The sequence below is a fragment of the Amphiprion ocellaris genome, chromosome 1, assembly GCF_022539595.1.
Source record: "Amphiprion ocellaris isolate individual 3 ecotype Okinawa chromosome 1, ASM2253959v1, whole genome shotgun sequence".
In the NCBI taxonomy this organism is placed as follows: domain Eukaryota; kingdom Metazoa; phylum Chordata; class Actinopteri; family Pomacentridae; genus Amphiprion; species Amphiprion ocellaris.
The window spans coordinates 2,629,426-2,645,221 of NC_072766.1; the positions used below are offsets into that span (position 1 = coordinate 2,629,426).

The following is a 15,796-nucleotide window of genomic DNA, read 5'->3' on the forward strand; positions in this document are numbered from 1 at the left end:
AATATCAAAAATAAAATTGAGTAAAATTGCAATGTAAAGTTATTTCTAAAGATATTGTAGTAAATCTGTTGACTACTTTATATTAAATACCTCAGAAAGCCTTGGAGTCTGGCCAGTCTTTTCTTCAGGAGGAAATGACATCATGTGGAGCAGGTCATGTGATCTGGAATTAACACACTTCCTGGAGAGGTGTTTTTGGAATGGGGAACTTAGTTGAAAGTGATTTCTCAGACACAGATACAATTTGTTATTTTGTGTTATAAAGTAACACAAACGACCACAGAAAAACACAAAATGACCCAGTGAGACACAAAATTATCATAAAAAGAGGCAAAACAACCAAAAACAGACTGATAGTGACCAAAAAAGACCACAGAGAGACACGAACTGACAAAGAAACACAAAATGATCAGAAAAGGCTCAAAAAATGACCACAGAAAAACAGTAAATGACTCAGTGAGACAGATAATTATCATATAAAGATACAAAATGGTGAGAGACACAAAATAACTACAAAAAGTTGCAAAATGACCACAAAAAGATCTAAAATGCCCACAAAACAGTCTGAGAATGACCAAACAAGGAACAAAATGAGCACAAAGACATAAAATTACACAAAATGACAACAGAAAAACAGTAAATGACTCAGTGAGACACATAATTATCATATAAAGACACAAAATGATGGGAGACACAAAATAACTACAAAAAGTTGCAAAGTGACCATAGAGACACACAAAACGACCACAAAGATTGAAAATGGCCACGGAAATGCAGAAAATGACCACAGAAAGACCTAAAATGCCCACAAAATGACCAAAAAGAAAGAAAATGAGCAGGTCATGTGATCTGGAATTAACACTTCCTGGAGAGGTGTTTTTGTAATGAGGAACTTGGTTGAAAGTTGAAAATTCTATTATTTTCCAGGTATTTAGCCTGTCCACTAAACTTTATCAAGATGAAGAAAGGAATTCTATTAATATCACTAAATAGGGAACAAGAACAAGCTGCTGCACCTCAAAGTCACAGTCCTTCGCAGTTTAGAAGCGCGATCAAACTTGAAAATGAAAATGATTTCTGTGAGATTCGACGATATACTTAAACTACAGCGTAGGAGAGGGAAGCCGAGGATTTCAGATGCCGATGAAACGAGCGCTTTGTGCTGTTTGTTATTAGATGAATGTTGGTGTGATTGCTCGAACATTCATCCTGCGGTTCAGTAATCATTTTCTGAGGTGAAGGAACGACTGCAGGCCCGGAGGTTTTGTGGAATGTGGTATCGCAAATGAGTTTGGAAATACTGACAACACTGGTGATTACCTATGCATGTGTGTGTTCAAAAACCCTGATTATGTACATTCTCCTTCCCTTATTTTATGTAAACGCATCCTTATATAAATCCATATTGTGTCTGCTACACAATATAAGACAGAAACCCATTAAACTGCCAACAGTCCACAACTTGTGCTCTAGAATAAGTAGCTTGAAGCAGGAACAGATAAAACTTTTCTCTGGTTATGCTGTATGTCAAGTTACTGCTGGATGCATACAATTATGATAATGAATATCTAAATCAGAGGAGTCAAATTCATTTTAGTTTAGGGGCCACATTCAGCCCAATTGGATCTCAAGTGGCCAGTAAAATCACGGCATAATAACCTACAAATAACCAGAACTCCAAATTTTTCCTTTGTTTTAGTGCAAAATGTTCACATTTAAGGAATTTTCTTTTCTACAAAACATTACGAGCAACCTGGAATTTTTAAAGAAAAATAAGTTAAATCTCAATAACACTATGCCTCAGTTTATCATTTACACATTACAACTTCCAGATTACAGTGTCTACAAAGACACACCACAGTTAGTCACAGCTATCTGGAACTGAACGATATAGTGTTTTATTTTATGATCAAAACGACAAAAGTCAAACAAAGTCAAATCTGAGTTTATGATGACTCCAAGGTTACAAACTTGGTCGTGGTTTCAAGAGCCCGAGTCTCATGATGTTTACGAATGTCCACCCTCTTCTCTTCTCTCCCAAACAGAATAATCTCAGTTTTATCTTTATCTAATTGGAGAAAATTCTCTCTCATCCAGGTGTTTATTTACTCCAGACAAATTCACAGGAAGTCGTCTGGTGACAGAGACACATAAAGTTGTGTATCGTCTGCATAACTGTGATAATTACTGTTAAATGTCAGTATATTTGACCCAAAGAGAGCATAGACAAGTTGAACAGAAAAAAACAGAAACTGGAAAATGACTGATACTGGATTTACTGGACGGAGGCCCCCAATGTGCAACCCACAGGACCCAAAGGACACCAGTGTCTATGGCCTGATGGCTGTTTGAATGATACCAGGGCACCACGCAGCATTAGGTAGGTGGTTTTAATGTTGTGGCTGATCGGTGTATATGATGACACCATTTCTAAATTACCACAATTATCTTTTATAGTGTTATATTCTGTCAAAAAAAGCTTTCTTAAAGGACAACACATAAAATGCCTCTATATCTGCAATAGGCATGAAAAATTTCACTGACTCATCCATCGGTCAGGTCTAACCATGAACTGAATCATCTTTGATCATCAAAATTGCTTTAGAAGACGTCTTTATCACATGATTTTTCCTAGCAGCAATCCACTCCCTCATGTAATGAGCCATTATGCACAAAACGGCCATCAGACGTGAGACGGGCCGGCGTCCTTTTCCTGCAGATATGCTGATTAAATCATGTATAATGCATGGGCACCACAATGATATTCAAAGTGAGCACAAAGGCAGAGTTCTCTGTGGAGGATGGAAAATGATGGAGGTGAGACCAGGGTACAACCGGCGAGGTCGCCATGGCGATACAGGAGAAGCTGGTACAGCCCTAACTGTTGACCGGTTTACACCAGCAGGACTAAACTGTGGGCCGTCTAACCTTTATTCCTCAGACTGATAAGACTTAGTGGAGAGCAGAAGACTTGGTGGGAGGGAGGGGTAATGATAAGGAGAGAGGGTGAGGAAGGGGAGGATAGTGTGAGAATGATAATAACTACATTTACATGCACACAAGAAACCCGGTTACTGTGAGAAATCAGGTTAAGGCAGGAAATGGGAGAACACGTTCACATGCACCACATTTCCTCCGTTACTGTAAATCTGAATGCAGATGATCAGTCACCATATTTCTCTCCAGCTCCTCTCTCATATGTGTGAAGCAGCGCTGCCGTATTTTAATCTTATCAGTGATAAATTCTGCTGCAGCTTGAAGAATTTTTTTTTACAATCGACTGACGTTGCAGTAAGAGCTCACAGTTTTCAACTCAAGGCTTCTGAAATCACTCTATACTATAAATCCTGTATTTATTGTCATATACTGTAAAGCTACAAATGACTTACTGTGTGACTTTACTACAAATTCAGTTTTTAGACTTGAAAAATAAAGCCAAGAGGATTCCTGGCAAATCCACTTATCAAAAACCAACAAACCCACTGCTTATTAAATTAAAGGCTCAAAAACGTTGGGACATGGTGACTCTTAAAATAGTACACATCTAGTATGAAGTCAAAATAAATTACTGCCTTACAGCATCCAAATGTCATTAAAAACTAGAGGAAACCAACATGAGAGGAATATGAATTCAGTTCCATTTAAGGGGTAAATTTATGGAACAGTTGCAGAACTGAACAAGAGTGGGGCATTTTAAAGAAATACTTTAAAATAATTCAGAGCTACGATTACAATTCTTTTCTCAATTAACTGCTAGCTTGAAAAACAGCAGAAAGCTGAGAAAAATTCTAAATCAAATTTCCTGGAGACCAAGGAAACATCAGATGTCTTCTGTAGTTACTTAAATAAATTTAATTTACTATAATGTAGGACACTAGAAAAGCATTTAATTTTAAAAGAATGCTTGACTTTTTACCTGGAAATAAAATCTACTAATTACCAATATTGTTACAAAATAATTAACTATTATTGCAGCAGTAAAACTATTTATAATTATTACATTTTTAGTATTTACCATTATTTAGGTTGCATCGATTAATCGATTATTAGTCAATTATAGATCTACGCTAACTATTTGGATGATCAATTAATCAATTTAAGTAATTTTCTAAAAAAAAATTCTTTGATTCCTGTTTAACTTTGAGTTGAGGACATCAACACCGATCAACATTTTTCACAATTTTCTGGCCGATTTATTGACCAAACAACTGAAAAAACAACCAACCATTCAGAAATGAAAATAATAATTGTTAGTTGCAGCTTTAATTGGGATATAGTGAATTTAGAGCAGTGAACAAGGGAAGGACCTACAGCAGCATTTGAACCGCTTGCGGTGCCAAAACCAAAATTTAATGAGCAAATATGAAATCTATTATGGTAGACACAGGTCTGAGATGCAGTGTTTTGTAAAATGGTTAAGTCCAAAAGGCTGTTTGAGACACATTTTTGGCTGTTTTGAATGTTTTTCTGTCTCATTATTTAAGTTAAATACATCAATGCATTGTAGGTTTCTGCTATGCTTTCAGTTACTTATAGAACTGACTTATTTATTCTAATGTTAGATGCATGGACGCACCAAACAAGCGATCTTAAGTCTGTCATGCACATGTGCTCTTGTTTGAATTCTGCTTAAATGCATATATGCCCAACAAATCAGCTTTTTAAAGCAAAAAAACACATAAAATAGAAAAATCTTGCGAACCAGGAGAGCAAGCAAACAAGTGGGGGAAGGGAGTCAAAAAATGAGAGAGAGAGAGAGAGAGAGAGAGAGAGAGAGAGAGAGAGAGAGAGAGAGAGAGAGAGAGAGAGAGAGAGAGAGAGAGAGAGAGAGAGAGAGAGAGAGAGAGAGAGAGAGAGAGAGAGAGAGAGAGAGAGAGAGAGAGAGAGAGAGAGAGAGAGAGGCAAGACAACAGGAGACACAACAACAACAATAGGGGAGAGACAGGGAGAAGGACAGAGTGTCACTAGATCAGAGAGACGTACACAAACAGAGAAGAGATGTGAAAGTGTGATTAACGAGTACAGAGAGAACGGCTGTCTTAAAGAAAGAAGAAAAAATCTCCCCGTCTGGCAATAAGGGGGAGGGGGGGGGGGTTACAATTAATCAAGTGCTTTCATTTCTGCCCTCCATTATTATTAGGACAAAGAGGGTCATCACCTCAAAGCTGCAGCTGAGTTTCAGGGGTTTTTTTCTGGCAAATTCAAATCTCCAATTTCATCTAATGATGTGCCACATCTTCCTCAGGGTTTTTCCTCCTATCACTCATCCCTTTTTCGCTCTCCGTGCCTCTCTGGGAACAATACGATCAACATGCATTATTTATTGGAAAGTACATCTGCGCTGTGTACTGTATGTGTGAGAGAATGATGTGAACGTGCGACTCGGATTCAAATGAGGGGAGGGTGTGTTTCTGCGGGCACAGGTGTACGTCTGTGTGATTTCATCACTCTGCATGCAAATTCTGACCGAGGATGGCCACGGAGTGAGAAGATGGAAGGAGAAAGAGGGAGACAGAGGACCGGAGAGGGATGGAAATGGATAGAGAGAGAGCGGGAGATGGAAGAGGAGAAAGATGGTGTGATGACAGAGCTGCAGGCGCTGTGTTTGTACATGCATCTGCAGGCAAATTAATCAAGAGATGGTCTCTTACTCCATTAAAATGCTAATGTAGGAAAATCTAGACATTTCCATATATTTGCAATATATCCCAGAGCCCAAAGAGTGTTATTATGCTAAGTGCAGGCTGTGTGCTGGATGTAGACTCTAATGCAATGACAAATCTAACCAAGATAAAGCCGAGATTAAAAGTCTGTTAAGTAGTAAATTAAAGGGCAGACAGGATGGAATGCATAAACGCTGGGCCTTCGTGAGGTTAGACAAGAGAAAATTCTGGATATTCGCTCTTAAAGGCCATGAAAAACTAGTTTCTAAAGCTTCTTCCTCTCAGTGATGGATTCTCATATGAACTATGATTACTTCTCTGCCAAAGTTGAAACCATTGATCCAGGGCTGCAGCCATCGATGAATCGAGTGATCGTCTGTTTCGGTCTCATGCACGTTACAGCATCAAAAGCGGAAATGAGCGTGCTGTGCAACAGAAATACTGTCAAAACTGAATACTGTCAAAAAATGAATACTGTTTAAGGAGGTTTTTCCTCACATTGTGATTTCATCGGCACCCCAGATTCTTCCTCGTCTGACCCACAGAAAACCGACCCAGAAATTAGTCTGATTCTTAGACCCTGTGAGCATTTACAACCCCATCTTCATTCCAGATCTGGACCAGATACGGCACCTGACCTTTGTTCTAAACCTATATAATATGATAGATATAATATAATATATATTATATATATGCATCGTGCATGTTCGTCCATGTTCCGCCTGGACAGTTGTTTCTCTTGCAATGCGCACTCACTTCTGCTTCTGATGCTGTAATGTGACAATGACAAAATTACAATCAAAATTACAATCTGTAATGACAGAGACAGATGATTACTCGATTAATCAATAGCTGCAGCCCTACATCTATTCATTATCTATACGCCGCTTACTCCTCATTAGGGTCGTGGAGGGCTGGAGTCTATCCCAGCTGACTGAGGGTGAAGGTAGGGGACACCTGGACAGGTAACATGGACATGGTCAATGTACAGGGCTACATATAGAGAAAAACAATCACACTCACATTCACACCTATGGACAATTTACAATCACCAATTAAACTCAGCATGTTTGTGGACTGTGGGAGGAAGCTGGAGAACCTGGAGGAAGCCCACACATGCACAAGGAGAACATGGAAACTCCATGCAGAAAGATTCCCAGGGATCTTCTAGTTGCAAAGCGACAGTGCTAACCGCCACTGTGCAGCCCAGAGTCAAGGTGATTCGGGAATTTTATTGAGCAAGTTCTTTGTTTAAAACAGGAAAACAGAAATAATAACAGTGAAATGCTGCATGTAATTAAACCTAACTGTACTTGACGTCTTTATATTCCAGGCTGGGAGCAAACCGGGGATCTTCTAGCTGCCAGGCGACAGTCCTAACCACTGATTCACTGTGCAGCCCCAAAGTTGGAACCGTTTTAGTTATTTTTACGAGAAAGATTTGTGATTCTTGCTGGCTACTGGTTTGAAGATGTATATGGTACGCTAATCAGAATCCAATATTCAAACTAAAATCTGATAATAGCTGATTGGTTGTCTGTTTATGGCGCCGATGTAAATGATATCTGATCTAACCACACCCACATAGTGCTGATGAAGCAGATTTGAGACGTTTACGACTGCAACACCTGTAAGAGCAGCGTCAACTGTTGCATACGTAGTCATGAAGACTTTATGGTTTAGAGAAAAAAAAAGTTTTCCAGTTGCTTGAGAGTAAAAACCACACATACGAGAAATTGTCTACAAATTCAGCGGAAAAATACTTCAGTATGAACTGTTTTTATTTAGAATTAGGTGCTCTGCAAAATGGCAGCAATTAAATCTAATTGAAAATAATTCATTTGCAATTTTCTACTCAGGACTCATAACAGCTATATACTGCCTGATGGAAACCAACCTGAGCTTTGTTGAGGAAGTAGAGACATACCGTTGTCAGGTATAAACCATCTACTTTCTCAGTGTGCTACAGAGTGGGGGCTAACATATGTTGTTTATAGTCCACATGCAGCGACTCATTTATATCCAATGGTTCCACAGTGATGTGAAATTAGCCCCATAGCTAAAAATATAAACACACAATAAAGATATTCATCATTGTAGCAGCGTCTCAGCCTACCTGAAGCAAATTCAGACTACGTAGCAATCCACACGCAACAATATAAGGATCTTATTTAGATTACTGCAGTTCATAAATATTAAATAAGAGCCATTATTCATCTCTGAGGCCAACTGAAACTCCAGTAACTGGACATTACTCTCAAAAAGACCTTCAGATGCATAAAAAAAAGAGCTTCATATTTATACACTGTTTTTAAAGATGTAAATAAATGCACACATTTTTGCTCATTTAAGGTAATGAACCCAATCCAGTATCATCACTAAAGGATGAATAAGGCACACAGTTAATATTTTGACTAACTCCTCTTGGGCACCAACTGTGGCATCTCCCTACTGCGAACGCTGGTGAGAAATCTGAATATGATGTTTTTGCAGTAACTTTTCTGTGCCCTGTCAACACATTAGCAGGCGGTACAACACCGGCACTGGAAGGGAGCCCTTTCAAACAACAGAGGAACTACAAATGTCAATGTTTTCAGCTCCTGCTCCCATCATTATTATGGGAATAATATGCTGTTATAGATATCAGCAACCTTGCAGAACATTTTTCTGACATTTTCAAATTTATTAGATAGTTTGACGATAAAGATTCAGAAAGGAAGCGTGGAGAGAGGAGGATAGGGGATGGAATTGGTTGCAGTTATATTGTGTTTTAATCAGTAGGTGAGATCTAATACTTACATTTACTTAAATAGTAATTAAATATGTATCTGACACATTGAAATAATACCCGACCTGAGCCAGGGAAAGTCCTGATTTAAAACTATTTAATTTAATCGTCAAAAACCAAAACCATTTCTGACAGATTTAATTATTACTCAAAGAATATTTTGGTAACTTGGGAATAGTAAACAGAAGATGTAAATACAGCTTTCACATACATAATCATCCCCTTTCAAACTGATATGGCAAACTTGTTAATAAAAAGCTGCTTATATACAAACCCAGCAGACCCAAAGCCAACAGAAATGATTTGCAGACACAATATTCGCTGTTCTGAAGCTTTGTTTTTGGTCTCGACCCACCTCTGAGGGAAATATCAGGCTCTTTAGGTGCTGAATACTCCAGTGCGTTCACCACATAGTCACTTACTTGGTTTGCTTGCAGTAGTAGGTAGTCTGCAGTGTGTTTATCAGGCTTTTTTGCTGCAAACAGATGCCTGCTGGGGCCAGTTTGGTTCTATAATGGCGGTAACACCGAACCACAAGAGTAAAGCTGCAGGCCAGATAGTTAAACTGTTCGCTGGAGATTCATTACTTCTGTTTTCATGATGTTACTGGATACAAAAATAATTGTGATTTTTTTCAAATCCAGCACCATCTCTCACACAAACACCTCACTCACACTCATTTCCTCACCTAAACTGGTCGGCTTGATGAGTTCGTCCAGCATGTCGTAGAAGGGCAGCCTCTGGAGCTTGACGTCTGGGTGGACCGGATGCAGCGTGGCTGAAGTGGGCAGGTGGTGCGTCAGGCCGGTCAGCTCATGTTTCCCAGGGCCGAGCAGCGAGAGGGGCAGTAAGGCAGCAGGCGATGGGGCTCCACCGTGACCAGCGTGACCCTCGTACGCCAGCTGTGTCAGGCCCGCCGGCAGCGCTGCACCCCCTCCTCCGACCACTCCAGCTGTGGCCGGGTGATGCGGCCCAGGCAGGGCCAGCTCTGAGTGGGAAACCATTTTGGCAGGGAAACGCCGTCGGTACAGCTCTTTGATCTTCATGTGCACGGCGGGGCTGCAGCCGGCTTTCAACAGATGCAGCGCCTTGGTCAGCAGCTCGTGCTTGCGTCCGTGCTTGTTGCGCCCAGCGTAGCCCAGCAGCACCTGCAGCTCCGACACCCGCAGGCTCATCACCATTTGCTATGAAACAGAGGAGGGAAAGGCAGAAGAGGAGGAGACATTGAGGTGCAAAGCCAAGACCAGCTTTTAATGACTGATTTTATTTATTTTTTTTTTTTATTCAACCAGATAAAAGACCCATTGAGATCGAGACCTCTTTCGTAAGGGTGACTGGGCCAAGACAGGCAGCAGCAAACGGCAGAATAACAACAACAAACATTAAATATTAAATACAAGCAATTACATACATAAAATACAGGAGTTATTTTTACAGTGACAATTTAAGAATACAGGCACTGTTCGAAGGATTTCCGGAAGGCTTCCAATGGAACAAACTTTGACAATTCGGGTTCAGATTGGAGGGCATTCCAAGCACAGGGGGCAGAGGAACTGAAAGCTGTTTTTCCCGTTTCAGTTTGAACACGACGAGCAGAGAGATACAAAATATCATGTGACCGTAGGGCATAACGGCTTTCAGTTCTCCGAAGAAAAGAGCATAAATAAGTAGGACCCAAGCCAAGAAGTGCCTTATAAACCAGAATCATCCAGTGCGTATATCGTCTTACATTCAAGGAAAACATGCCAGCTTTAGCGTACAATTCGCAGTGGTGGGTGAGGCGGCTACAAGCAGTGATAAACCTCAGAGCTCAGTGGTAGACCGGAGTCAAGGACTGTAGGCAGCTGGTTGAAGCACACACATACGGAACATCGCCATAATCAAGTATTGGCAAGGAAGTAGCTGACATCAGAAGCTTCGGAGCTCTGAGGGAGAAACATGATTTGTTTCTATAGTAGAAACCAAGCTTCACCTTTAATTTAGAGATCAGATTATTGACATGCACTTTGAGAGAAAGGTCCTCATCAATGGTTAATCCCAAGTACTTGTAACTGGTCTAGCTCTAGAGTTTTATGCACAATTTGAAATTGTATATTTAAAAATGTATCAGTTTGAATTTTTCTGCATTTAAAACCATTAAAACCAATTTTTCCAAAAGGTGACAAACTTTGCAAGGAATTTTTAAGAGAGAGGAGCCGCTGCTGTCTTAAAACGAAAAAAAAAAAAGAAATCCTTGTAATATGTGATCCACTCTCCAGTGCTTAAATGTCTAATGATCCTTCAGACAACCTGGACCTCCTTGATCATAATTCACTACACACCTCTTCAACACAGCTGCTTACATTCATTTTAATGCAGGTCTGTTTCAATCTTTCAGCAGCAATCCAGCAGTTTCTTCACCTAAACCCTCACTGAAAGTCATTAACAGTCACTAAACATGTTAAAAATGTTTCTGAAACAGGCGTAATATGAGTGAAGAACGCAGAAATATCAGAGAATATCTGAATCAAGCCTCGGCCAGCTGAGGTGATTCAAAGACACTAGTACAGATGCTTAGCAGCTGTGACCCTTTGGAGGTTTTCCAGCAAACATAAATTTGTTGAGACCCAGAGCAGGTTTACTTTATGGGACTCTCATATATACAGACTCTAAGGAGGAGGTTTCTATACATTTGTGAATGGGAACTGGTGTTACAGGGAATGTTGAGAAATGCCAGTAAAAAGCCAGCTAGAACCAGCCGAGGGTCAACTGAGCTTGATTAATTCCCACAAAACGAAAAGAGCAGACTTGTTGCTGTTATTTTCAATAACGGAGTGAGGATATCGCTTCTAGTGACACACTTTGGGTGTGATTGCTGTATTAAAACAATTTAAACAGTTTATGTTGTCAAAAAAAGACATGGAAAAGGTACTTTGTACTCAAGAAGCAAACGGTGCAACATGAAATTGAAAACGTCTTCATGTGTAGTCAGTTAAATGCGTCTGACAGCTGCAGATTTATGAGGCCAGAGACCATTGACTGCTTTGTGTGAATGTGATGTTACTCTCATTTCGCCATGAAACAAGGTGGAAGTTACTGTGGAAGACATTCAGTGCTGTAGTTTCACTCACGGTCAGGTATGAAAATAAAAAAGGTGGGCTAAATTTTAAATGCATAAATATTAAGATTTGCATTTTTATTCTGTCTGTATCTGGCTTGATACTGGTTCGGTCGCTCAGTAATAATAATGCCTGAGGCCATATTTTAAGACACCTCGGCTCGACACAGTTTGCCTCACAAATGTTAAAGAAACCACACATATGCACATTGCACAGGTTTCCTCCCGGCAGAGCAGCATTTTACTGCCCTGCAGTGTGTAGCATAAAGGTCACAACAGCTTAATTTCTAACCTGTGCATGAGAACAACTCCTGCTAGTGCTGCAGAAAACAATCACACTAGGAAGCAGTGCAGCGATATTTTTTTTTGTATTGGAATGAGAAAAAAACTTTAACCAACAAAGGGTTTTCTCTGGCTCAATGTGAAGCCATATCTCCCAGGGGACAGTGGGATGGAGTAAATGTGTTACCTGGTCCAGCTTCAGGTTGGCCCAGTCTACTGTAAGCGCTAGCAGCTCTTCTTCTAACCAAACCAACCGTTCAAATGTCTGAGCAGACGAACTCATAACATTCTAAAACCCTCAGTGATTGTGTTTACATGAACACCATTATACACGTTCGGGGTCATTTACATGTAGATATGCAGTTAATCATATCTCTGTGTACATGATAAATGCAAGTTTCCGGTTACTGATAGCTGCATGCTGTTTGTGCAGGTGCCTGCGATGTTTGCAACACAAACTGACAATGTAATCTGACATTTCTGTAAATATTAACCTAACCTTACAATTTCAATTTTACTCAATTGTATATATAATATTTAGAAGAATCTTTCTCTAAAAATGCCATGTGGTATTTGGTTATAGGCAGCCATGTTGATTTTAGACCTGAAAACAGCAAAAATGTCAACTATGATACTTGTCAACTATGTTATAAGAAGTCCTGCAATTATTTATTGGGGCCCCAGTAGCTCAACTGGTTGAGCGGGCGATCCATGAACAGGGGCTATATTCCCCAACACCACGGCCATGGTTCGAGTCCGAGCAGCAGGTCCTTCCCTGAGTCTTCTCCACACATTTTCTGTCTCTCCCTCTCCGCTGTCCTTTACGATAAAGGTAAAAAAAACTGCCTAATGACCATCATACACTCACACAAATGTAACTGTGTAAAATTTAAACTTGCAAAACATTGTGACATATGTGACTATTCTGAGCTCAATTTAGAAACCCTGGATTTGTCCTATCCACCTTATTAAAAGCAAAGGGAAAACAACAGAAAATAAAAATACTGTCCTCCACTTTGACCAGCGTCAGAATAAGAAGTATGCATGCTACAGTACCCCAGTTTTTCAAAAACCTAATTAAATTAAATAAAAGCCTTATCTAGGTTACTGAGATCATGCTACGTATATCTGATACGGCCTGTATAAGCAATGAAGATGCTTTAAAATTACTATAAACAAATTATAAGCTACTGAACAAAATTAGAAAACGGCAAGCAACATTTTTTAGAGACATCATAATGAAATATATCGTCATAACTGGAAAAATGAATGGGAAGAGAGGATGAGGCAGACAGAGAATAAAAATGATAGACGGACTGACATCATGGTTATGCATGGAACGGACAACAGTCACAATTCAGAAAGCGAAAGATCAGATGAAATAGAGAGAAATGAGAATGAAAAAGTTCAAATGAAACCACAGCTCATTAAATAGCATCCATCACTGGCATCCATTAACAATGCGGATAGTACATGGAAAATTGTAGCTCAGAGACGGGCATTATACATGCACTTAAAATGGACACGTGTTGTATGTGCACGTCGGAATCGGCTTTTTGTTTCTTCTAACACACAGACACACACCTACAGCGCAGACTTGGACAAACTTCCTCCCTTCATCTCCTTTAATGACAGAGCAGGGATAAAAAAGCACACAAACACACGCCCCTGAAATGACAAAGCACACAGGGCTGCTGCTGCCCAGTGTGTCAGCTTCCGTTAAGCTAATCAATTATACACACACACACACACACACACACACACACACACACACACACACACACACACACACACACACACACACACACACACACACACACACACACACACACACACACACACACACACACACACACAGACAGACAGACGTCAGTATATAAATCTACAGAGCATGCATGCTGGAGTATCGATACGAAACCTTAACCCTTGTGTCGTCCTACAGGTCAAAATTGACCCGTTTTAAAGTTTGAAAATGTGGGAAAAAAATCTATTTTCACAGTGAAACTTCTGATGTCCACATTTTCAACATTTTTGGGAAATCTTTGAACATTTTTTGGTGGGAAAAAAAAATGTTAAAAATGTTTCTTAAGAACATTCACAAAAAAACTAAACTAAAATCCAGCAAAATTCACGGGATTTTGGTTGATTTTTATGTGAATGTTCCTAAAGAAAATATTAGAAGTTTTACTGATATATATGGAATCACTTTAGATATTTTTAGGATTTTCTGGAAGATTTTTACTAATTTTTTGAAAATATTTACAAGAATTTTCTTGCCAAATGTGGGGGATTTTTTTAAAATAAAACTTTTAAGGGAAACTTTTAAGGAATTATTGGAATTTTCTTCCTGAAGGTTTTGCAAATTTTCAGAAATTTGGGGAATTTTGGGATTTTTTTCAGACAAGGAAACAATATTTTTTGGTGCCCGTAAATGAAGACAACAGGAGGGTTAAAGCCTTCAAGATCTTATTTTTGCTTGCTGTAATGAGGCACATTCTTCGTGGGTTACTCTGGGGTTTTGCATTTAATTGACATTTAAAATGCCATATATGAGTGCTGTGGGCTATTTCTGTGACCTACCATGGCAGTGACTTTTTACACTCAAAAAACAAACACTGAGAAGTACTAATACCACTTTCTCATTGCTAGAGCAGATTTCATGTAAATGACTGTATTTAACACTGATCAGTCCAACTCATCTCCTCTAATAACTGGAACAAATGTTTGCTGTAGTTCATCTGTAACGGAACTTTTATCAATAAAACGAGTGTTTTAATGTAGATATTAAATTTGCGCATCAATTCTAGCACACAAGGAAGAAATATCCCTTATCTCACACATTAGCTTTTGTTTTCCTTCCTCACAGTCTGAGCACTTTTTCATAATCTTTTTTTACTGGAAAACTGCCAAGTTCCTATGTAATTTGCAATGCTGTAGCGGATAGAACTGAAGCATATTGTACTTATTATGCAAACGTTGATGTTCTTTCATTTTTAGCATCGCTGGCCCTGGTGTGAAAGACATCTCTCACTGTAGCTCAACCTCAGGACTGTACCGTACCATTAAAACTAGCGTGCTATATTAACAGTAGCCTCGAACGGAACTGAAACCTCAAACGTGTCGCAGTTTACAGTAAAACCTGTTTCACTTATGCAAATCTAGCTTCCAGTGTCTGCAAGCATTGTGACATCTGAAGCCTTTTAAAAACATTTCATGATCAAATACTGGGCAAAACAAACACTAGCTCTGTCCTGAAACATCTTTAATTGGCTTTTATGCTTTTGTTTAGGATTTCGGGACATCATTAGAGAATAGAAGTACATGTAAATAAATAAAAAAGTTAATTAGAGACTCCTAAAAAGATTTCGTAGGATGGGAAATTAAAACAGAGAGAAACCACAGTCTTTCGGTATTTCAAGCTGAGGACATTTTTGTACTGTGTGGATTAAAACCAATCACAAAAACATGAAGTTGTTGCATTTTTACAGACATTTTTATTGTCTTGGCTTGTTATTTTTTTTGAATAAATATGTTAACAGGACAGTGACATTTTAATCTACTGTTAATATATTAATATACATGCATATATAATCATATGCTGTGACTGTTGCAGTCACCAGATCTCAAAGCAATTGAACACCGATGACTCAGTAAGACTGAAATGTTATCCAGTGTTCTCTATGACTGTCAATAAACACAAAATGAGTGAATATATTTTGGAAAAATGCTGTTCCATCCCTCAGATACAGTCCAGAGGTTTGCAAAATCCATGACAAGGTGCAATGACGCCTTTACTAGAACACTTTATACTCTTTTTCTCCTTTAATTCGTCAGTCGTGTGTGTACTGACATTATTCACTATTTGAATGCAAATAGCATAATATTAAAGTTTAATTTGGTCTCTGCTTCTGTGTCGTTGCTCAAATTCAAATGCCTAGTGCCAAAAAACATAAATTTGAAAATTAA

At 39.1% G+C, this 15,796-nt stretch overlaps 1 protein-coding gene across 3 annotated transcripts in view; it reads right to left on the bottom strand.

The window, feature by feature from the left end:
• Window positions 1-15,796, bottom strand: part of pias1a (protein inhibitor of activated STAT, 1a) — a 75,088-nt gene that overhangs the window by 29,539 nt on the left and 29,753 nt on the right. For all 3 annotated transcript variants that reach the window (XM_023270658.3, XM_055011646.1, XM_055011644.1), the window contains exon 2: window positions 9,140-9,635. In XM_023270658.3, the coding sequence (XP_023126426.1) occupies window positions 9,140-9,635 (496 nt within the window). The remainder of the gene's footprint in view (window positions 1-9,139; window positions 9,636-15,796) is intronic.